The 23271-nt window shown below is 42.6% G+C and overlaps 1 protein-coding gene and 1 long non-coding RNA gene across 6 annotated transcripts in view; both read right to left on the reverse strand.

Annotated features, from left to right (window-relative positions):
- Nucleotides 1-4394: 4394 nt before the first annotated feature.
- LOC132241271 (uncharacterized) lies at nucleotides 4395-16730 on the reverse strand. Its single transcript, XR_009454475.1, has 2 exons — nucleotides 8744-16730; nucleotides 4395-7404 (listed from the first exon to the last, which is right to left on the reverse strand). It is a non-coding gene; the product is annotated as an uncharacterized LOC132241271 (long non-coding RNA).
- A 2145-nt stretch (nucleotides 16731-18875) lies between these two features.
- Nucleotides 18876-23271, reverse strand: part of EHF (ETS homologous factor) — a 42146-nt gene continuing 37750 nt past the window's right edge. For all 5 annotated transcript variants that reach the window (XM_059709709.1, XM_059709706.1, XM_059709711.1 and 2 more), the window contains one exon: nucleotides 18876-23222. In XM_059709709.1, the coding sequence (XP_059565692.1) occupies nucleotides 23123-23222 (100 nt within the window). In that variant the 3' untranslated portion in view covers nucleotides 18876-23122. The remainder of the gene's footprint in view (nucleotides 23223-23271) is intronic.

Consider the following 23271-nt stretch of genomic DNA (forward strand, 5'->3'; position numbering starts at 1 on the left):
ATTAATCTGGCCATGCCAAATAACACCAACTATCCAGCTCTCCAGGCAGAGAGTTGGGGTGGTATGTTTAGCCACCTGCTCCTTCTATAAGGAATGGACTCCAAGGACTACCTGCCCCAAATCATGCTGGATTGGAGGACGAGGTGTCTGGGATGAGAGGACATTTAGGTGAGCTCAAAGCAAGAGTTAAAATGAAGACCCACATACCATATTTTAAAATATTTAAAAATTATAAACTAAGTTCACACAGTTAAATAAAGCATGTTCTAGCCTCCTACCTTGACAAATACACCTTGAAAACAACATAAAAGGTCAGGTTTCCATTTGGGAAGAACCAGCTCCTGGCATTTTCTGAGAACCCTTCTTCTTGTCCCACCCCTGATACCAACCTACACTAAGAGAGTCCTACACGCGCACATATGTAGATATCATAGCCCACACATCCAACCTCCACCATACCTCTCACAAATTGGTGCCTGACGACTAACTCTCCTAGAGGCACAGTGGTCCTCAGGAGAATAGACCTAGGGAAGAAGCCTATACAAACCCAACAAGCAAGTTCAAGATCATTTGAACAGGGAAATTATTGGGTTTAGAAGCATGTTCTTGAAGGAAGGATATGGGCTCCAGGTGAGCCTCTTCCTTTGCTCCCATGGACCCTTCACCTTATTGGGAGAAGCCTAGTAAGAGAATAGCCACAGTGGAACCTTCTGAAGGGTGGGGCCTGGCTCAGGACCCCCTCTTATTTGCATGGAAAGGGACTGTGATCTGGGTGCTAAATAGTGGTAACAAAGAGGAAGGCAGCTTCTAACACTTGAAGGTAGTAAGGCCAATACATCTTAAAATATCTGCTGTATTTACACTCACTTAGATGATCCAGTTTTATAAATGTCAGTATTATCTCCATGCTGACAGCGCCCAAGTTTTTACCAGTAGCTCACACTTCTCCCTGACCCCAGACTTGTATATCAACCTGCCTACTTAGTATCTCCATTTGAATGTCTGATAATCATCTCATTTAACATGCTCAAACCTGAGCTCCTTCCTTTTCCCCTCTAGATCTGCCCTCAGGAAGACTCCCTATTCAGGTATTGATGACTCCATCTTTTCATCTTCTCAGGCCAAAATCCTCACCATCCCTGACTTCTCTTTTTCCTTATACCCCACTACAAATTATGAAATTTAAAAAAACATTTTTTGTAATATGTTTTTATTGATTTCAGAGAGAGGAAAGGAGAGGGAGCAAGAGATAAAAATATCAATGATGAGAATCACCGATCGGCTGCCTTCTGCACGCCCCCAACTGGGTGGGGATCTAACCCACAACCTGGGCATGTGCCCTGACTAGGAATCAAACCATGACCTTCTGGTTCATGGGTCAATGCTCAACCACTAAGCCACACTGGTGAGGCAAATTATGACATTTTATCCTCAAAATATATCCAGATTATGATAATGTATCCAATCATTTATCACCTTCACTGCTACTCCTTGTGGTTCAAGCCACCATCATCTGTTCCCTGGATTGTTGCAATAGCCTCTAGCTCAGCGGTTCTCAACCTGTGGGTCACGACCCCTTTGGCGGTCTAACGACCCTTTCACAGGGGTTGCCTAAGACCATCCTGCATATCAGATATTTACATTATGATTCATAACAGTAGCAACATTATAGTGATGAAGTAGCAACGAAAATAATTTTATGGTTGGGTCACAACATGAGGAACTTCATTTAAAGGGCCAGAAAGTTGAGAACCACTGCTCTAGCTGATCTTGTTTCTACCTTACACCCTCCATTTCCCCACTCCCCCATCACCACACATTTTTCTCAACACAGCTGCCAAATTCATTTTTTTTCAAACATTAGAGTATGTTTGAAAAACATGCTCAAAGTATCAGCTTTGTCTCTCATTCAAAGTAAGACTTAGCAATAGCCAACCAAGTCCTGTGTAATCAGCGCAGCTACCTGCCTGCTTTTATTCCTATGTACCGCCTCCCTCTCCTACTCTGCTCCAGCCACACGGGTCTCCTTTTATTTGAATACATCAAGTTGTCTCCTGCCCCAGAGCCTATGCTATCAGCTCCTAGTATATAGAATACAATTGTTTTTTGTATGTCAACCTATATCTTGTAACTTTGCTAAATTCACATTAATTTTAATGATGATTTTATGGATTTTTAAGAGGATTTCCTATATAAGAATTTTTTTTCTCTAAAATGCAGTTTTCGGGAGGAAACCAAGATGGTGGCATAGGTAAACACCGGAAATTGCTGCTTCTCACAACAAATTCAAAAATACAACTAAAAGACAAAACAGACATCATCCAGAACCACAGGAAGGCTGGCTGAGTGGTAACTCTACAACTAGAAGGAAAGAGAAAAGCACACTGAAACTCAGAAGAGGTGCAGATGTGCAGAGGTATGGAGGCGCACGCGGCAAGGGCTGGCAACTGAGGAGGCAGCTGTCTTTTTGAATCGGGAGGGAGTCACAAGCCTCCAACTGCTCTGAACTCCAGTTCCAGGAAGTCTCTGGGGACCCAGACTCATACAGGGAGATACTGGACTGTCTGGCAGTGGGCAGAACTTGGAACTCGAGGGCGGCTTTCTCTCAAAGGTACTTGCAGAGATTACCGGGACACTGAGACGCAGGGCCCCTTAGGGCAGGGCTGAGGATCAGCCATAGCTGCTTGCTCCTCCCTGTTGATTCCCTGAGACCCCACCCCACCCAAGCTGCAGCAGAGGCTTTTGCATATGAATGTCCTAGCCCTTTGCAATCTGAAAATTACCTAACAAACTGCAGCTGGGCCAGATAGACCCAGAACTTCCAAGAGAAGGCCCAAGGCGCCACAGCAGCTTGCATTGCTTCACAGCTGGGCCTCATTTGGGCACCTCCAAACCTCAAACAAGGAAGGGGAATCTGCAGATCCCTTTGTAGCTCCTGCTAGGTAGCCTCAGGAAGAGGCTAAATTAGCACCTCCTTAGATCCAAGAACCAGTGTACCCAGTGGTGAGAGTGGGACCATCCAGATTACAACTTCTCAGATCCATAAGGGACACACTCAGGGGGCAGACTCAGTGAGCACCAAAGCCCCACTGAAGCAAGTCTTGCCCCAGAAGGGTGTCTCCAGCACAGAAGTTCTCCCACTGCAGACATAGCTGATTCTCACAGCCAATTGGCCTGGAGGTCAATTCCTCCCAGTGATACCTACAACAATCAAGGCTTACCTACAACAAGACTGTGCACACAGCCCACAAAGGGGTGCACCAAGAGTGTCCACCTCCGGTAATTGGGGAGGCTGAGCCATTGGGACCTATAGGACACCTAGCACAGAAAGCCACTCTATTAACACAGGGAAGCATAAAAAATGTGGAGACAAAGAAACAAGTCACAAATGACAGAAATGGAGGAAAGCAAACTACTGGATATAGAGTTCAAAACCACACATAAGGTTTTTCAAGAATTTTCTAGAAACTGCCAATAAATTTAGTGAGACCCTCAAGAAATCTAGTGAGACCCTCGAGGATATGAAAAAGGACCAACCAGAAATTAAGCATATACTGACTGAAATAAAGAATATTATACAGAGTTCCAACAGCAGACTAGAGGATCGCAAGAATCAAGTCAATGATTTGAAAAACAAAGAAGCAAAAAACACCCAACTGGAAAAACAAAAAGAAAAAAGAATCCAAATATATGAAGATAGTGTAAGGAGCCTCTGGGACAACTTCAAGCACACCAACATCTGAATTATGGGGGTGCCAGAAGAAGAGAGAGAGCAAGATATTGAAAACCTATTTGAAGAAATAATGACAGAAAACTTCCCCTACCTGGTGAAAGAAATAGACTTACAACTCCAGGAAGCACAGAGAACCCCAAACAAAAGGAATCCAAAGAGGACCATACCAAGACACATCATAATTAAAATGCCAAGAGCAAAAGACAAAGAGAGAATCTTAAAAGCAGCAAGAGAAAAACAATCAGTTACCAACAAGGGAATACCCATACGACTGTCAGCTGATTTCTCAACAGAAACTATGCAGGCCAGTAGGGAGTGGCAAGAAATATTCAAAGTGTTGAATAGCAAGAACCTACAACCAAGATTACTTTACCCAGCAAAGCTATCATTCAGAATTGAAGATCAGATAAAGAGCTTCACAGATAAGAAAAACCTAAAGGAGTTCATCACCACCAAACCAGTATTATATGAAATGCTGAAAGGTATCCTTTAAGAAGAGGAAGAAGAAGAAAAAGGTAAAAATACGAATTATGAACAACAAATACACATCTATCAACAAGTGAATCTAAAAATCAAGTGAATAAATAATCTAATGAACAGAATAAACTGGTGAATATAATAGAATCAGGGGCATAGAAAGGGAGTGGACTGACTATTCTCGGGGGGGAAAGGGGTGTGGGGGGTGCGGGAAGAGACTGAACAAAAATCGTACACCTGTGGATGAGGACAGTGGAGGGGGGGGTAAGGGCAGAGGGTGGGGTGGGAACCGGGTGGAGGGGAGCTATGGGGGGAAAAAAGAGGAACAACTGTAATAATCTGAACAATAAAGATTTAATTAAAAAAAAGAATGAGAAGATAAGTCACAGACTGGGAGAAAATATTTGCAAAAAACCCATCTGATAAAGGACTGTTATTCAAAATACACAAAGAACTCTTAAAACAAAATAAGAAAACAAATAACCTGACTTAAAAATGGGTCAAAGTCCAAGTCAAAGAAGATATAGGAATGGTAAATAAATATATGTAAAGATGCTCCACATCATAAGTCATCAGGGCAATGCAAATTAAAGCAGTAAGATACCACTACAAACCTATTAGAATCGCCAAAATCCAGAACACCAATAGCACCAAATGTTGGTAAGGGTGTGGACAGAGACTCTCGTTCATTGCCAATGGGAATGCAAAATGGTACAGCCACTTTGGAAGTAAGTTTGGCAATTTCTTACCAAAGTAAATATATTTTTACCACATGATCCAGCAATCATGTATCTTGGTATTTACTCAAAGGAGTCTACACAAAAACCTGCTCATAGATGTTGATAGCTGTTTTATTCACAATTGCCAAAAGTTGGAAGCAACCCAGATGTGCTTCAGTGGGTGCATGTAGAAACTGTGGTATAGCCAAACAATGGAACATTATTCAGAGGTAAAAAGAAATGAGCTATGAAACCATGGAAAGATATGGAAGAGAGTTTAATGCACTTACTAAATGAAAGAAGATAATTTGAAAAGGTGATATACTATATGATTCCAAGTACGTGACATCTGGAAAAAGCAACACTAGAAGAGGCAGTAAAAAGATCAGGGTTATATGCTATTATACCTTTGTCTAAACCCATAGAATGTACAACACCAAGAGTGAACCCTAAGGTAAACTATGGGCTTTGGTGATAATGATGTGTCAATGTAGGTTCATCAGTTGGAACATGTATACACTCTGGTAAAGAATGTTGATGGTGGAGGAGACTATACATGTATGGGGGCAAGGAATATCTGGAAAATCTCCATATCTTCCCCTCAATTTTGCTGTGAACCTAAAACTGCTCTAAAAAACACTCTTGGTTTTTTTAAAAGACAAACTATGTACAAAGTATAGGTACTTACAAAATATATAGCCAAATGGTTCATATCCAGAGTATACTAAAAATGTTTACAAAAAATCCATGTTATGAAAAATGGAACAAGTATATTAACAGGCAATTTGCAGTAAAGAAAAATTGAAAAGATGAAAAATAAGTGAAAATGTGCTCAACCTCATTAATTTTTGTGGAATGTAACTTTTAACAATGGGATACCATTTCACCTCCATCATATCAATAACAATTCAAAGTAAAGGCATGCCAAGTGTTTGTGAGGACACTGAACAATGGTGACCCTCACGCCTGCTGGTGGGAGGTTTAAATTGACACCACTGCTTTGGGAAACATGTTGGCATTATCTCGGAGCACAGAAGACACTCGTACTCTTCAATACAGAATTCTGGAGAAATTCCAACATGTGCACAAGAAAAAAGTGCAGCTTTTTCATAGGAACAAACATTTGGAAAGGATTTAATTATCTATCAGTAGAAGAATGGATAAATTGAGACGTATGTATATTATAGAATACCATTTAGCACTTAAAATGAAGGTAAGAGAGGAGCATATGTGAATATTGGTAAAACTTAAATTACATAATGTTACAGACAGCATAAAACCACCTACATAAAGTTTTAAAATGTGCAAAACTTGGCTACTTACAACTTAGGGGTAGATACATAGGTAGCAAAAGTATAAAATTAAGCATGAGCCTGACCGGCATGGCTGTGGTTGAACATCAATTTATGGACCAGGAGGTCATGGTTCGATTCCCGGTCAAGGCACATGCCTGGCCTGTGGGCTCAATTCCCAGTGGTGGGTGTGCAGCAGGCAGCCAATCAATGATTCTCTCACATCATTAATGTTTCTCTCTCCCTCTCTTTCCTCTCTGAAATCAATAAAAAAAAAATTTTAAAAAATAAAATTAAGCATGAGAATTCAGGAGTGTATAATTATCTTTCAGAAGAGAAGGGAGGTAATAGGACTCAGGGTAGGGCACCCAGTGGTCTCCAACTGTATTTGTTATTGTCATTCTTTATTTCTCAATAAGGAAAAAAACCACATTTTTTTTATGTCTAGAATATTTCACAATCATTTAAAAAAACCAGAAGGGAAAGTAAAATCAAAGTTTTTTAACAGTGATCATCGCTGGGTCTGTGAATTAATGTTGTTGTTGTTTTAGGATTTCTTTTCCTTTATTTCATCTTTTTGTTGTTCAGAAGGGCATTTTTTACTGAATATGGAAGACTAAGATTTTCCTCCATCTGAATAATTTGAATGTGTGTATATGTGTATAGGTATGACATAGCACATATTCCTTTAATAATAACAGTGACAGTTGACACAATTGGAGAATTTTTTTCTCCATCAATCATCTAGAACATTTGGTGGAAAAGTGATTTTTTTCAGACTTGCAGATGGTAATCTCATAAAGGTCTTGGCATGTATGGAATGACCTCACCAACGGTGGTTTCCAGGGTTTGGATAGGAACCAGTTTCTGGCTATTTCACCACCTTCGGAGAAGTGGAGGTGTTGTTCTGGGGGCCCCAGTCAGCACTGTATCTACTAAGAGGCCCTGCCCAGTCATGCAATTGTTTCTGAAACTAATGAGATCAGCAGCTTTTTACGAAACCATGAGTCATCTCTACTGGTGAGGATTTCCAGGAGTCTGAGGAGTGCCTTGAAGTGCTGGCTTCACCAGATGTGCTGGCATCACCAAGCCTTCGCCTCACACCGAGCGCCACATCCAGCCCCTTGCCAACGGTCACAAGGTCACCAACAGCCAAAAACACTTTTGGGCTCCAGATGAGGACCTGTAACATTAATGCAACCCCAATAGAAATTCCAGTTGGATTGTTTTTCAGGAACTTGATCTAACATTTATATTGGCTCACAACTAATCAAGACATCATTATTTTAAGACATATTTAAAAAAACAGTAATAAAAACAGTGTGATCTTGGTTCAGACGCAGACAAATCAGCCAATGGTAGAGAAGAAATTAGTGTCTAGATAAGTTTGATGACAGATAGATAGATAGGTAGGCCCACAGATAATTGAGAGGGACACTTGAGTAATAAATAGCATTGGGAAACTGGAAAACTGACTATTACGGGAAGAAAATAAAAACTAGATTTCTATCTAATTACATGGATTGAAAACCCAAATGTGGACAGCAAAACTATAGAATTAATAGAGAAAATGTAGAATACCTTTGTGACCTAGGAGTTAGTGAAGTTTCATAAAACTTCCAGAACACTAATACTATGACAAGAAAAAAACAATGAATTTTACTATAACAAAACTAAGTATTTTTTGTTCCCTGAAGGACACCATGAACAAAAGTAATAGGTGAATAACAGAATAAGAAAAGAACGATCTCTAAAACCAATATCTAAAAATCTCAAGGAAATTCAATATAACCCTAATAGAAAAATGAGCAGAGGGTGCTAAAAGGCAGTATACAGAAGAGGAAATACAGAAGGTTATTTAGTATATGAAATGCACTCAAAATTATTAGTAACCAGAGAAAAGCAGTTTGAGATAAGATATCATTTCATCGACAAGTTTCCCAAAGCTGGACGATGAAGTCTTGGTGAGGACAAGGAGCCACAGAACTTTCATGCACTACGGGTGGGAGTTTAGATCCAGCAATTCCACCCCTAAGTGTACATCGTACATGAATTCTTTACCAAATCCCATAAGACACCACGTCTTGCAGTGTTATCACAGAGCCGGCAGAGCACTGGGGACAGGCAGCGTATTCATGGGTGGAAGAGGAGGGAAGTAAATTGTGGAGACACTTACCTTGGGCATTAAGTAGCATTGAGAAACAATGGATTAGGTATAAATATACAGTCACGCGTCGCTTAACGATACACTTTGAGAAATGTGACGTGACGCTATTTCATGGTTGTGTGAACCTCATAGAGTGCACTTACATGAACCTAGATGCTACTGTCTACTACACACCTACAGATGGTACAGGCTATTGCTTCTAGGCTACAAACCTGTGCCACATGTTACTGCACTGGAAACTGTAAGCAGTTGGTAACACAATGGCAAGTATATGTGTATCAAAACATATTGAAACATAAAAGAAAAGGTACAGTAAAACTATAGCATAAAAGTGTTAGCTGTATAGAGCACTTACCATGGGTGTATTTTGTAGGATTGGAAGTTGCTCTTAGTGAGTCAGTGAGTAAGTGATGAGTGAACGTGAAGGCCTAGGAGATTCCTGGACACAACTTTAGACTTTACAAACACTGTCTTGCGAGGCCTACCCCTGTTTCCTTCCAGCAGGATCTGAAATAGACCATCGAAGCTACCAATGCTGCTCCATGAACGGGGATGTGGGCTGGACTGATTAGAAATATCAAGTAGAAACTAGCTGGGTAAGGTATAGACTACAATAATAGTGACTGTCAGGTGGGAGTGAAAGGTGCCCTGAGGAGCAATAGTGATAAGAAATCAAGTTGGGTACCACCACTGAATGAGTAAACAAATGCACCGCTTGGAGGGTCAACCAATGTGTCTGCAAAGTATCTGTCCTATCACTTCTTATCAAGGACACTGCTAATCAGTCACAGCCCCCGTGACTTTCCCCCTGAATCCTACCTGAAACTTAGAATTCTTCTCAATACAGTAGCCCGATTTTTTCCTTCTTATCAATTGAAGTATTACAACGGTGAAGCCTATCTCTGCTTTCATGCATTATTCCTACCTGGGCTATTTACATGTTAACTGCTAATATATTTGATCACGAGATCAAAAGCTTTAGGCTAAAGACAAAAACTCAAGGTGGAATTCCCAATATATGGGATAGGAGATCTGGAAAGAGGTGCCTTTCAATCTCAACAACTTCAATGTCCTTTACCAAAAGATAGGATTAATGGCAGAGACCCATGTTTTAAACCTATGGCAGAACTCCAGGTTTTTCTAAACAGTCATAATAGCAACTATTTCACCACTTATGCTGGTCAGGCAATGTGTTCCAACCTTGGTTTTGCCTCTAAGGTCCCATGTACTCATCGCTTTTTATGTTTCAGGGACCTGGCTCTCAACAGATTTTATGGCAAATCAATTGGTTGCCCAATGATCAATTTTCCTAGCAAAAAGATCTCCTTCTTTCCCAGCAGTCATGAATCCCCCTCTCCCACTTCCTCCAATCTACCCAACCAGAATGACACAGTGTGTGACTGACATGTAGACTAGTCCTCCCACGTATGTCCTAAGAGCCAGTTTCCAGGGAAACAGAATAACAGAACAGGTGGTCAGGGCCATGCCACGCCCATGCTTTGGAAAGCCACTGGAAATGACTGGTGGGTGAGTCATGTGGTTATGTCACTGCGTTTGCTTACAGGGACCAAAGCTGTATTTGTGTCCATTCAAGCTTATGGATTTAGGGAAGAAACAATCTCAGGAAAAAGCCAGAGGCTCACATTACTCCAAATTATCCACAAAAGGTAGGTGCTAAGTTTCCTGAGGATGGAGATAGGATAGACTTTGAAACTTTATTGAAAAGTACCTGTCCCCATTGTAGTGGGCAATTTGCAAAGAGATGTTTACCTATGAAAAAAGGAGATTTTGTCCTTCCATATATCCAGGGGGGCAGGTGGGAGGCGATTCTAGGGCAGCCTTTGAAATTGCTGGTTGATATAATAGAAAGAACATATAACTTGGTTTCAGAAAACCTGCCTTCAAGTTCTTCATGGCCATATAATCTCGGGTGAGTCTCTTAACTCCCCCGACCCTCCATTTTATCAACTGTGACAATAATTATAGGGTACGAGATGAAACGTCGAGACAGCTTATGTGAATCTCCTGGTGTGTAGTAGGTGCTCAGTGAACATTTCATTCCTTATTCATTCTCTTTCCAGTTGTTTCAGATATAGGAAGTTAGGCTTGGAGAGATTCGATGATTTGCCAAAGAATTTCACGCATCAATGGTGAAAAATGGACATCCATTCTCTGTCTGGAAAGTGGGAGAACTGGAGCTCAAGTCTAGTTAGTTTTCTGATTTAAAATTTAATGCATTTTTTGGAAATTCTTTTTGCCTTCTCGCCTACCAAACATCCGTTGGGACTGAGATTGAAGAGGGGAACACAAGTTCTTTGGATGGAGAGAGAAGAAAACCCCGACAGGGAGAGCTCACTGGGAGAAGCACTTCGCTCTGTGGTGGTGGTATCTTCTCCAGCGAGAGAATGAGGCAGAGGCAGCACCCGGAGGGTCCAGCCCAGCATCACTGATGGGCGCTCGCAGCAGTCACCTGGCACAGCCCACCCAACACCATGTCTCTGTAAAAGCAAAACCATGTAATGACAACTCCCACGTGCTGACTGCTTCTCGTGTGGCCAGTCACAGACCAAATATCCAACTTCACAAGGTGGTTGTGAAGTTGCAAAAGGGCATCATATATAAAACCCTTAATAGAGCCCCTGGCATCTAGTAAGTGCTCAACAAACGGTAGCTGCTGGCACTGTATATGCATGGTCTCATTTCATCTTTCCTTCCAGAGCCAATGACTATCCCACGCCTTTGTGAAGAGTTTCCTGGTTGTCGGAACCAAAAATTAACCTTTCTCTTCTCTGTGTACGAATCCCTTACTCTGCACCACTCACACACCACATAAATACTCCCTAAGACCAGTGCTATTTGTGGACATGCATGCATTCCTGCTGCAGGGGCTGGACAGACTCCAATGTGTGGTTCCACCATTATTATTACTGGGACCAATCAGACTCAAGAAAAGTCAGTACCTCTCATGAGTCTTGAATCTTGTGTTTGGGGCAAAATTCTACTTCCTATTTCTAAGAAAGCTTACTCAAAGAAGGAAGGTTTGAACAGATGAATGAAGTTCCTTCTTTGAGTAAGCTTTCTTAGAATCAGGAAGTAGTATTTTGCTGAAAACACAAAAATAAACAGGTCCCTGGGGCATTGAGTATAATTTGAAATTCAAAAGTCATAAAATTCATTTAATAGAAAAAAGAATTTAGCCCTGTCCAGGTAGCTCAGTGGGTTAGAGTTGTCCCAGTATACCATAGTTGAGGGTTTGATCCCATTCAGGGCACACACATACTAAATCAACCAATGAATGCATAAATAAATAGAACAACAAATCTCTCTTTCTCTCTTTCTCTCTCTCTCTCTCTCTCTCTCTCTCTCAATTAAAAAATAAAATAGAAAGAATTTACAAGTCACTTTAATAAATATAATTTAATTGATTCTCAAAATAAATAAATAGTTTGACAAAATTATAAAGATTGAAATAAATGCTGGGCTAGATCCAAACTTATTTTCATAAATTTCTGGAACTTTCTATTTGGAACAACCTCAGAGATGACCCGGTCTAACCTGTTGATTTACAGATGAAGAAACCAAAGCAAGAGAGTTTAAGAAACTTGCCTAAGGGCCCACGGCCACTCAATGGCGGAGCTATGACTGGAACCCAAGTTCCATCTGCCTGCATTTTTCTATTATTGATCACACTGCCATGCATTACCTGGTTATTGGGCTTCTCCCCCACAAAGCATAAGTCCCAACTTAGAATGCCTGCTTGTTCATGAGGAAGCTGAGGCTTAAAGAAGTTAAGTCAGTTGTCCAAGGCCACCCAGCTTGTAAGTGAAGGTGTGAGATTTGGAACTGGGGTTGTTCCAACTAAAATGGTGTGATTTTTTACTCCATGAGCCTGTTTTTCAGTCCTGGGACTTAAAGATATCTCCTTCCCAAAGAAAGAATGGGCATCAGGGATGGAGGCAGCATGGTGAGGTAGTACTGGAAGTCAAGCGGGCTCTCACACTGACCTGCCATGTGAACTTGGACCTGTCACTTGACTTTGCCTTTACTCTGTCGTGGGCACTGTGGCAGCAGCTGGTGCAGTGCTAGGTGCCTGGGTTGTGATCAACACATAGCTAACAGCTGTTGAATAGGTGGAGCACTTTTCCCCCTGTACATGCCAGATAGCCACATCCTTTACTTTTTGCTTTCTCTCTCACGGGGAACCTCAGGACAGAGTCCAACATGGGCCCAGAATCCCGTGTACCCCCATTAAGGTGAGAAGTGTCCTCAGGTCAAATTTAAGAGATGTCCTCTGTTTTCACAGCTTCAGCAGGGATCCCAGACTCTATCTTACGTGAATACACTGTTTGTTTTTCTTCTTCTCTGTCTGTTTGCCATTGGAAAAGTCCATTCATTATGAATGACATGACTAAACAGTCAAGGAGAGAACAGTTGGTGTGTTTATAGCTCTTAGGTAAATACCACTTGTTATTGTCACTATGAGGCTTTCAGAGAGGTGGCACCATTCCTGGTCCGGGACTGTCCTCTTGTCAGTTCTGTCTTTCAGCAACCTGGAAAGACGGGTTTGAAGAAAAAGGGAGTCTGAAAGGGACTGGGAGTCTGAGTAAGGGGAAGGAAGGGTATGAGAAAGAAACCTGGACACTGAATGAGACACAGAGAGCAGGGCAGAGAGAGGACAGGCATGCACACAACCGCGTGCACACGTGCGTGCGTGCACACACACACACACAGACGTGCTCAATGAAGCAGCGCAAAGACGTCAGAGAGCTGATGATTTGATGCTTAATGGGATCTTTTGCCAGATACACACTCTCATGTGCTCCTTCCTTAGCACTGCTACGGACCTCTGCATGCATCATTTCTCAGCAGCTCTCGCCTTGTTCTTTCTGGCTCCACACCTGCTTCCACTAACATCTAGGATGTACAATTTTTTCTCCCAGACATGTCTGGGACCCAGATGGGAGTTGATGTTGGCTGGATTAGAAGAATCAGCCTAAGAAGGTTGCAGGGCGTCACCAGGAAGGCCAGGAGGAAAAGGACCCTTTTTGGGGATGTCTCTATGTTGGTGATGGAAGATCCATGTGATTATGAGAAACACAGGACTCAAAAAGCTCACATGTGGATGAAAGGATGCATGAACGGGAGCTCCCCTCCTAGCTAAGAGCCTGGGTGACCTGGAGTCTGTGCATTGAGCTCTCTGTGCTCTTATGATGGGAGTTTGCACCAAATGAGCATCTCTTAGACTAAAAAGTATTTGGATCAGACACCAAATCCTCTTTGAATTTTAGTCCCTGGTTAGAAACGATCAGGTATGACTTTAACTCAGGGTAAAATGGCTTGAAAACACCCCTGTTGGCTAGGTATCATTGTGCTCCCAGACTAACCACTCTAAATACTTCTCTTTGAGTTGTCACAAATTTAGTAATGATTCCTTTACTTCATTCAGTGCCTCATTCTTTTCATAACACTGTCCAAAAAAGACAATAGAGTATCATGATAAAGACCCAAACTCTGTTCTCAGCCAGACAGCAGTTCAAATCTCAGCTCAGACCCATACCAGGAAGGTGAGTTCAAGCAAGAGTCTCTACCTCTGTGAACCTCAGTTTCCTCATCTGCAAAATGGAGATAACAGTAGTAACTGTCTCATGGGGTTAGAATGAGCATTAAAAGTAAAAAAAAAAAAAAAAAAAAAAAAGCGAAGTGCTTAGCACAGTGCCTTTATGTATAAACCATCCATAAATTATAGAATTATTAAATATTTGAATCTCTCCACTCCATTCCCACAATACCAATAGGAAGTTGGTATTTGTCTCCATCTAAAAGGTGAAGAAACTAAAGAATAGAGAATTTGAGTGACATGTTCACAGTCTGAAGCCAGGACCAGAAAGAAAACAACCTGTATCTACCTGTATCCTTATGACATCTCTGAACTGAGCGTTCAAGGGGCTAAGCTTTGGGCAGATCATGTAAAGAGAGAGGAGAGCTGAGATTTAATCTTGGGAAGCACACACAGTTAGAAGGATGGGGAGAATAAGAACTGAAGAGTGAGTACTCAGGAAAGCAGAAGAAGAAAACTATTACAGAAAACAAGGGAATAGATCTTTTCCAAAAGTAGAGAGCGGGTCACCTGTGTCAAAAATCATAAAGTCAAATAAAAGGTTTTGGAATCTGAATATATTTAATTCAACAAATATTTATGGAGTCACATACATACGTTAGGCACCTCCTAGCTCTAGGAATATGTTGGTGCACATGGCAGATTCGGTCCCCGCTCCCCTGGAGCTTACTATTTGGCAGGAAAAGTAAAATACTAGAAAAGTAAACTAATAAATTAAAAATATAATTTCAGTAATTTCAGACAGTGTAAGTTCTGAGAAGAAGATAAAAGGAAGATAATGCACTGGGAAGTGATGGGAGGCAGGTGAGCCACTGGAGCCAGTGTGATCAGTTAGCAAAGGCGACTTCTTGAACTGAGACCCACATGACTGGAAGGAGCCAGCCTCATAAAGATACAAAGTGCATTTTAGAAAGAAGGAACCACTAAAGCAAAGTCCCGGAGGCCAGGATGAATTTGACTATGTCCTTTAAGGGCATTTTCAGTGCGTTGATGTGAACAGAAGCCAGATTGTGATAGACAACAACTGACTTATAGGGAAATAGGTTGCCTATGGGTGAACTACTTATTCAGGAAGGTGGTCTTAAAAAGAAGGAAGAAAATGGTACTACTGCCTTTTGGAGCAGAGAGTGGGCAGTGCCAGCCATTCCTATTTGGGGATCTTGCCTTTCCCTTACCATTTCATGATCTCCCCCCCACTGCCAGTATTCTCAACCTGAAAGCCACCTCCTTGGAAGGAACATTCATATTAATGACTGTAGGGTATTTGTGGGGTTTGGAGATAAGAATAATCAAATCCTCCCACACCAAGACTCCACTGACAGCATCAAACTTGTTTGCACTGGTAGATGCTGTCACCATTCCAGCAAACACAGAGATATTTGCTTTGGGTCTTTATTTTTTTGTTCTCTATGATTCAGGGTCACCTTTGGTTTCTATGGCTAACTGGATCTTATTTCACTGTTGGTTAGTTTTGCTCACTACTTTCCCACCCTTACCCCATCCTCCCAGACTAGATTCTAGAGTAGTTCTGTCCAATAGAACTTTCGTTGACTATGGAAATGTTCTATATCTGCACTGTCCAATACAGTAACCACCAGCTACATGTGGCTATTCAGCATTTGGGATGTGGATAGTGCAATTAAGAAACTACATTTTTTATTAATATAATTTGAACTAGTTTAAGCTTAAATAGCCAAATGTGGCTAGTCCCTGTAGTTTTGCACAGATGGTTATAAAGAGTTAACATTCAGGAGAGCCTGGACAGCGTGGCTCAGTGGTTGAGCATCGACCTAGCTGTATTTCTAGCTGTACAGCCTTGACCAGGTTCAATTCCTGGTCAGGGCATATGCCCGGGTTGCAGGCTCAATCCCCAATGTGGGGCATGCAGGAGGCAACCAATCAATGATTCGCGCTCATCATTGATGTTTCCATCTCTCTCTCCCTCTCCTTTCCTTTCTGAAATCAATAAAAATATGTTTTTAAAAAATCAGGAGAGTTTATAGTTCCCAAAGAAGTCACTTTGCAAGTTCATGGTGATTTCTGAGAAATGCATTAATGAAAATAAGTAATGCCCAAGGCAGTGAGGGGATTTCTTTTCATTGAGAATAAAAGAAAAGGAATATATACAAAGTTGGCCAAGTTTGATGCGCATGAATATTTTCAGCATACTAATTTGGCCCGATATGAAAATATTGCTTCTTCTACATCAGAGAAGTAGTCTTTAAAGAACATCATTTCCATAAGTGTGTTTTATTTTAAAGGGAACTGGTTTCATAAAAATGTCTTTGATGAAAAGAATTTGTTGTCAAATGGGCTTGGGAAATTGGGAGCACTTTTCCTCTCTCATAGGTTCACAATGCGCATTGTCACAATAAAGGCTCTGAGAAATTCTAACAGTAGGTAACTCTGAAATACATTGTTTAACTCAGTATTAACCATGCAACTGTGTGTGCATGTGCATGTGTGTATGTGATATTAGTATCATGGCAAACTAGAGAATATTAGGGTTAAGTGTATGGACTTTGGGAAAGTCCCACATATTTCTAGCTGTTCAACCTTGAGAAAGTCATTTAACCTTTTCTGACCTTCATTTTTCCCTCTTTTAAAAATTGGGAGTAATATCTCTCTATCACAGCCTTCCATGAAGATCAAATGGATGTCAAGAATATATCACAGATTCTGGGACCAAGGGGATCTTCCCAAAATGGTTGGCTATTATTATTTTCACTAGGGGCCCGGTGCACGAAATTCGTGCACTGGGTGTGTGTGGGGGGGAGTGTCCCTCAGCCCAGCCTGCCCCCTCTCACATACTGGGAGCCCTCAGGCGTTGACCCCCATCACCCTCCAATCGCAGGATCGGCCCCTTGCCCAGGCCTGATGCCTCTGACAGAGGTGTCAGGCCTGGGCAGGGGACCCTCATTTCCCCCCATCACTGGTTCTGCCCCCAGCCCCCTCCAATTGCTGGCTCTGCCCCTTGCCCAGGCCTGATGCCTCAGCCAGAGGCATAGACCCCCATCACCCTCTGATCACCTGATTGGCCCCTTGCCCAGGCCTGACGCCTCTGCCAGAGGTGTCAGGCTTGGACAGGGGACCCCCATCTCCCCCCGATCACTGGCTCTGGCCCCCGCCCAGGCCTGAGGCCGCTGGCCCAGGAATCATGCCTGGGCAGGGGACCCCCATCTCCCTCTGATCGCTTGCTCCACCCCCCGCCCAAGCCTGACACCTCTGACCCAGGCTTCAGGCCTGGGCAAGGGGACCATCATATCCCCCCAGTCCCCGGCTCAGCCCCCGCCCAGGCCTGATGCCTCAGCCAGAGGAGTTGACCCTCATCACCCTCCGATCACCAATCACCGGATCGGCCCCTTGACCAGGCCTGAGGCCTCCGGCAGAGGTGTCAGGCCTGGGCAGGGGACCCCCAGCTCCCCGCGGTTGCAGGCTCCGCCCCTGCCCAGGCCTAACGCCTCTGGCTGAGGCGTCCAGCTCAGGCAGCGGGGACCCACAGCTGCAGCGGCCCTGCGATCGTGGGCTCCGCTTTAGGCCCAGGCAAGGGACCCCTAGCTCCCGGGACTGCCAGCTTCGACCGTTTCCAGCTCCCATCGCTGGCTCCACCCCTACTTCCTGCTATCACTGGCCAGGGCAGCAAAGGTGCCTGATTCTCTGATCATGGCTGGGGGGCAGGGCAAAGGCGGCCCCAGGACCGCCTTTGCCCTGCCCCCCAGCTCTTAGCTCCCCCCTGGGTTTCCAATCACTGTCAGTGGCAGGGGGCTTCTTCCTGCTTTCCCTTTCGCCTCCCTGCATTGTGCCTACATATGCAAATTAACCGCCATCTTGTTGGCAGTTAACTGCCAATCTTAGTTGGCAGTTAACTGCCAATCATAGTTGGCAGTTAATTTGCATATAGCCCTGATTAGCCAATGAAAAGGGTATCGTCGTACGCCAATTACCATTTTTCTCTTTTATTAGTGTAGATTATTATTTATGAAGTCAAGTGACTGATTGGCTGGGACTTTCTGGGCCTGGGAGAAATATGTTATGAATTGCTGCTTTGAAATATTTTTAAGTATTGTATTGGAAGCTTGAATGTGAGAGCAATCTTTTCTACCTTCCTTTGTATATCCTTCACTAAGAATGTACACTCGGCATTGAATGCCTTCTTGCATTCATTCTCAACACAAAGCCAGAGGGGGTCTTTTTAAACCAGAAGTTGGAGCATGTCTCTCCCCTCGTCCCCTCCTCATCCCCCGTCCCATCTCACTCAAAAGAAAACCTAGAGCCTTCATTAATGGCCTCTAAGTTCTACGTGATCTGGTTGACTGGGGCCTCTTTTATGCTATTTCCTTCTATTGCTTAGTCTATCTACTCTGATAAACAGATTTTCTTGCTGTTCCTTGGATATGTTAGAAACACACTTACCTCAGGACCTTTGCACTTGCTGGTCCCTTTAATAAAGAATCATTTCCCCAGTTATTATCATGGCTCCTTCCCTTATATCCTTCAGATATTTACTGGAATGTTTCATTCTTAATCCTGCCTAAACTTGCAATATATCCTACATACTCCAGCACTCTCCTCTTCCTTGCTCATTTCTTGACTACACATCGGACATGCTCTGTTTTGTCCATTAGTGCTTCGTTTCTTGTCCATTTCCATTTGATAGAACATAAGCTTCACAAGAGCAGTGTGTTTTGTCTCTCATTCTGTGCCATAACTCAGTGCCTAGGACAGTGCCTGGCACAGAGTGGATGTTCAATAAACGCTTATTGAATAAATAAATGCGGAAACTGCATAGGTTTTGCTGCTGTAGACTGCGTGCATTTCCCCTAAGCCCAGCTGTGGATGGCTTGTGGGAGCACGGAACACACAGCTACAAGATGGTCTATGTGGTTTTTATTAGTGCTTCCTGGGACCCAGCAAACAAAAAAACCAAAACAAACATATTTTGAAAAATATAATTCTTTCATAGAAGAGGAATACTCAATTTGAATTTAACATAGTTAAAAGGGAAAGATTTCTGATCTTTAAAAAATAGTTGTAATAGGGTCATTTCCTACAAATTGTCTACCCAGAAATCAGATGGGAAGAAAAGCAAGGGTTATGCAGACAGCTATGGAGAGATTAATCCCAATTCAGCTAAATTTGTGACCGTTTACACATTTTAGTGGTTCATAAGGCACACAGCTTCAATGTGTTTTTATTAAACGCTGTATCTCTTATTGCAGAAATGAGGTTAATTCAGCTCTGATATTGTGACTGCTAGGTTGTTCTTCCTTTCAGACAGTAAGAGGTCATCCATTAGGTTCATATGGAGCATCTATTACACCCCATATAATTAGATAAACTTTTCACATACTTGGTTTCATGCGGTGCATATAGTAGGCACTTGACAAATGTTTTTTTTAAACTACAGAAGAATAATATGATTGCTTTCCCTCTTACTATTTTTCCTATCTTTTATACATTTGGAAAACATCACACTTGCAAAACTAAAATCTAACATGCATGACTCACCTTATCAAAAGATCCCTCCATATTTTTCAAAAGGAAAAAAATATATATAAACCAATCCCCAAATACTAAAACTTAGAATTGCTTTACACTTAAATAGCAATTTACATCATATAAACACATTCATAATCTTCATTGGTTAAAACAGGTCAAAGGTACATTCCTGGTTTGTTATACCAGACAAATCTCACAGTTCCTAATAAAGCAACAGAATTCCCATCCAACACATGACTTTCGGGAGCAAACGGCCTGTTTTGGTTTCATTTCAGCGAAGGTTGGAAGGCAAAGTAAGGAGTCTCACAATAAAATGTTCAGCTAATAGGGTCACATGTCCTTGAAGTTATGGCTGTTGTGCTCTTATTCCGGTGAAGAAATGATTCACATCCCAATTCTGGGTCTGGCCTCCCAATCCAAGGAGTCTTCCAGAAGACATTCATTTGTTAACTGAACAAATATGTATTTAGCACCTATCTCATGCTAGGTGCAGGGGGGAAATATTGATAAGATGTAGTCCCTGCCCACAAAGAGCTTACAGTCTAGAAAGGCAAACACTTTGAGAAAGGACTAGCTTGTCTAAAGGAAAACTCATAACCTGGGTCTGCCTGGCTCAGAAGGCAAGTTCAAGAAGCTGTCAGTATGGCCCTGGGAGCCAGGGCCGTACTCAAGTTTCGTCAAGTCAAATAACTAGGCACCATGGATAACCTGAGTCTGGTAACGTCTTAGCCATACATCTCCTGCCTCGGGTTCCCATGAAAACTACATGTAAGAGTCTAAGCCTTTCGCTTAAGGAAGGTGACCATGTGAGCACCCAGCACAGACGAGCTTCTCAAGGGAGAAGCTGTGTGTCCCCCGCAAAGAAGGGGTTGCTTCACTTGATGCTGGCTTATCTCTGGGATTTTACTCTCCGTTTCAACACTGTGGTGGGAAGTATTCTGTTCACACCCCAAGTTGGCATGGCTCGATTACCTTGAGTTCTCCAAGTCACGAACAGCACAGAGAAAATGCATCAAACTCAAGCCAAGACAATAAAGAGATAATCTGAGAACTTAATACTCCAGCCTATTTAAGTAGGAACTGGGTGCCAAGAAACCATCATTCTCAAGAAATAACACAATCTGCTAATTATCTGCAGAACTGTTCCAGTCGGTACTCCCCAGTCTCACTTACTACCTAGCAAAGATTGCTCTTCAACAGAGAAGGTGCAGAAAGAGCCAATTTGGAGGAATGTAAGAAACTTACAGGGGAAGGGCAAAAACAGAGAACAATCTAGTCACCTTAAGTGACAAGTAAGCAAAGCCAAGGGAGGAATAGCAGAGAGAGGATTAGCAGGTGCCCCTAATATCTTCACACAATTCGGACGCACACAGACACTCAAACAGTCATGTGTTGACACCAATTCAAATATCTGGATGTTTAATTCATTCTGTGTGAAGTATAGTCAAATGCTGGGAAGGCCTCACAGTTCTTAGCCTGGCTTGGAAAACAAGGTGTGCCTTTTACAGGAATGTGTCGGAGCTGGGTTGCTCACTGTTATTTCTCTCGGTTCCCTCAGTAACTGCTACTTAACAACACTAAGTAACACCTTTGTAGAGGTGACCAAGCCAGGCAGAAACAAAAATGAACTTGGTTGTACCTTCAGAAGGTCATTCATCTCACTACCCTGGTGTGCAAAGATCACCATTCCTAATGGTTGTCATTATAAGGAAGACAAATTGTTAATTCTTCTTACTCCTAGCCTTCTAGATACATTACAAACACTTTGCAATCTTTGACTAAGAATTGCTCACCTCTGCTGGCTAAGACACGGTGGCAGGCGGTCCATTCGTTGATGAAGAGCACTCCCTCTTATTGGTACGTGTCTTCCGCCCCATAGTATTGCTCAAGAGAGGCAGGAGGGAGGAGAAAGCCAAGGACATGGGGATCCCAAAAGAAAAGTTGCAAAAGGGTGGATGTTCAAATCCATTTGCAAAGTGTCTACAGGCTCACAGACCTCCCAGATTACAAGACCCAGTGATAAGTCCCCAGGTGCCCCCAAACAACCCCACCATTGAAGTCTCCAACTCCTTACTGACTATAGCTCCTAAGCTCTTCTCTGTTTTTCTCTTTCATCCTTTTTTTTCTATGTCTTTTTTTCTTTTTAAACTTCTCTCTCTCTCTCTCTCTCTCTCTCTCTCACACACACACACACACACACACACACACACACACACACACACAAATTTTCTCTCAGCATTTCTTTCTACAATATAATTTTTAGTCTGCTTTGTGATCCCAGAGAAAATGTGTTCTTTTTGTTCTTGCTACATTACTTTGTTCAATTTGTCTGACTTTGTCTCTCATCTGGGGTTCTGAAAAGAAGTCCCTCTAATTACTTAAGCCCACTTTCCTTAATATTTTAAAAATTAAAAAGAAGCTGGACTTTGAATCTTGCTTCTGCTTCTTCTTAGGGACTAAAAGATCTTAGATATCTTATTCTTCTGAGAATAAGTCACCATTGTCATCTTGACTGGCTAAATCGGTGGTTCTCAATCAAGTGCAATTTTGCCCCCCTCCTCCCCCACTCCGCCATGGGGGACACTTGAAAATATCTGAAGACATATTTGGTTGTCACAACCTCGGAACAGGAGGGCTACTGGCCTCTAGAGGGTAGAGGTCATGGACAGTGCCACACATCCTACAATGCACAGGAGAGTCGAATAATGGACAACAAAGAATTATTCAGCCCAAACTGTCAACTGTGTTCACTGAGAAACCATGGACGATAGGAATACAAGAGCAAACTCATTGCCACCTCCTTTTTCCCATGCAGTTTCTTAGCAATTGGGATAAAAATAACCAAGACTGGACCCTTTCTTAAGTAACTAGAAGTGAGCAGAGGTGGTGATTGAAGTTTGTTCCACCAATCATCCACGGGGAAGGGAGGAAGGCAGCCTTGGCATCAGAATCATTGCTGAGTGAGAAACAAAAAGCCCCCACCCTTATTCTTCTGGCTGATTTACAGATTGTAAGTCATGTGATCATGCAGTGAGTACAGTCCTCCTGGATTTTTGGAGGTCCTCCTTCTCCACGCAGTGGCTCCTAAGGGTCAGGTGAAACTTCCCAGCAGCCTCCAGTTCATGCCGTCAATAGGAGACCCCGGATGGAGCTCATCCTTGCGACCACGCCCACCTCTCTTAATGAGGCCATGTAGTTGCTTAGGTGCGAAGGACACACGTCACCTTTTCCTAAATCACTTGCATATAAAAATATTTAATGCCCTCCAATTTTTTCCCCCTTCTCTCGGCAAGAAGCATGAAGGCCGCAGACCCATTCTTCTTGCAAGTGGAAACGAACTTCACAACAAAGGCAAACACCCATCACAACCACATACAGCATCATAATTCACAGAACACTGTGTACGCTGGCTCCCCAAACAGGATGTACTTCGAAGTAACAAAATGAGTTTATCAACTGTAGTGTTCCTTCTTCCCGTTAGAAGTCCATTTTTTTTTTTTCCTCCCTCTCTCCCTCATGGTACATAAATAGCAGAGAAAAGTCGTCTTGGACATATTTACACCCAGGAGTTCCCGGCTTGCTGGGATGTGGGGTCTGTTTTGGGTTGTGTTCCAAGGGTCAGTTTTCATTTTCTCTCCATCCACGTGCGTTCTTCCCGAATTTATACACCAGTCTCCGTCCGTCCACCCGCTCCAGGATCTCTCTTTTGTAGTAATATCTGTAACAGAGGACATTGGTAAGGTGGCTGCTCAGATGAGCCTGCCGGG

The sequence above is a fragment of the Myotis daubentonii genome, chromosome 9, assembly GCF_963259705.1.
Source record: "Myotis daubentonii chromosome 9, mMyoDau2.1, whole genome shotgun sequence".
Lineage (NCBI taxonomy): Eukaryota > Metazoa > Chordata > Mammalia > Chiroptera > Vespertilionidae > Myotis > Myotis daubentonii.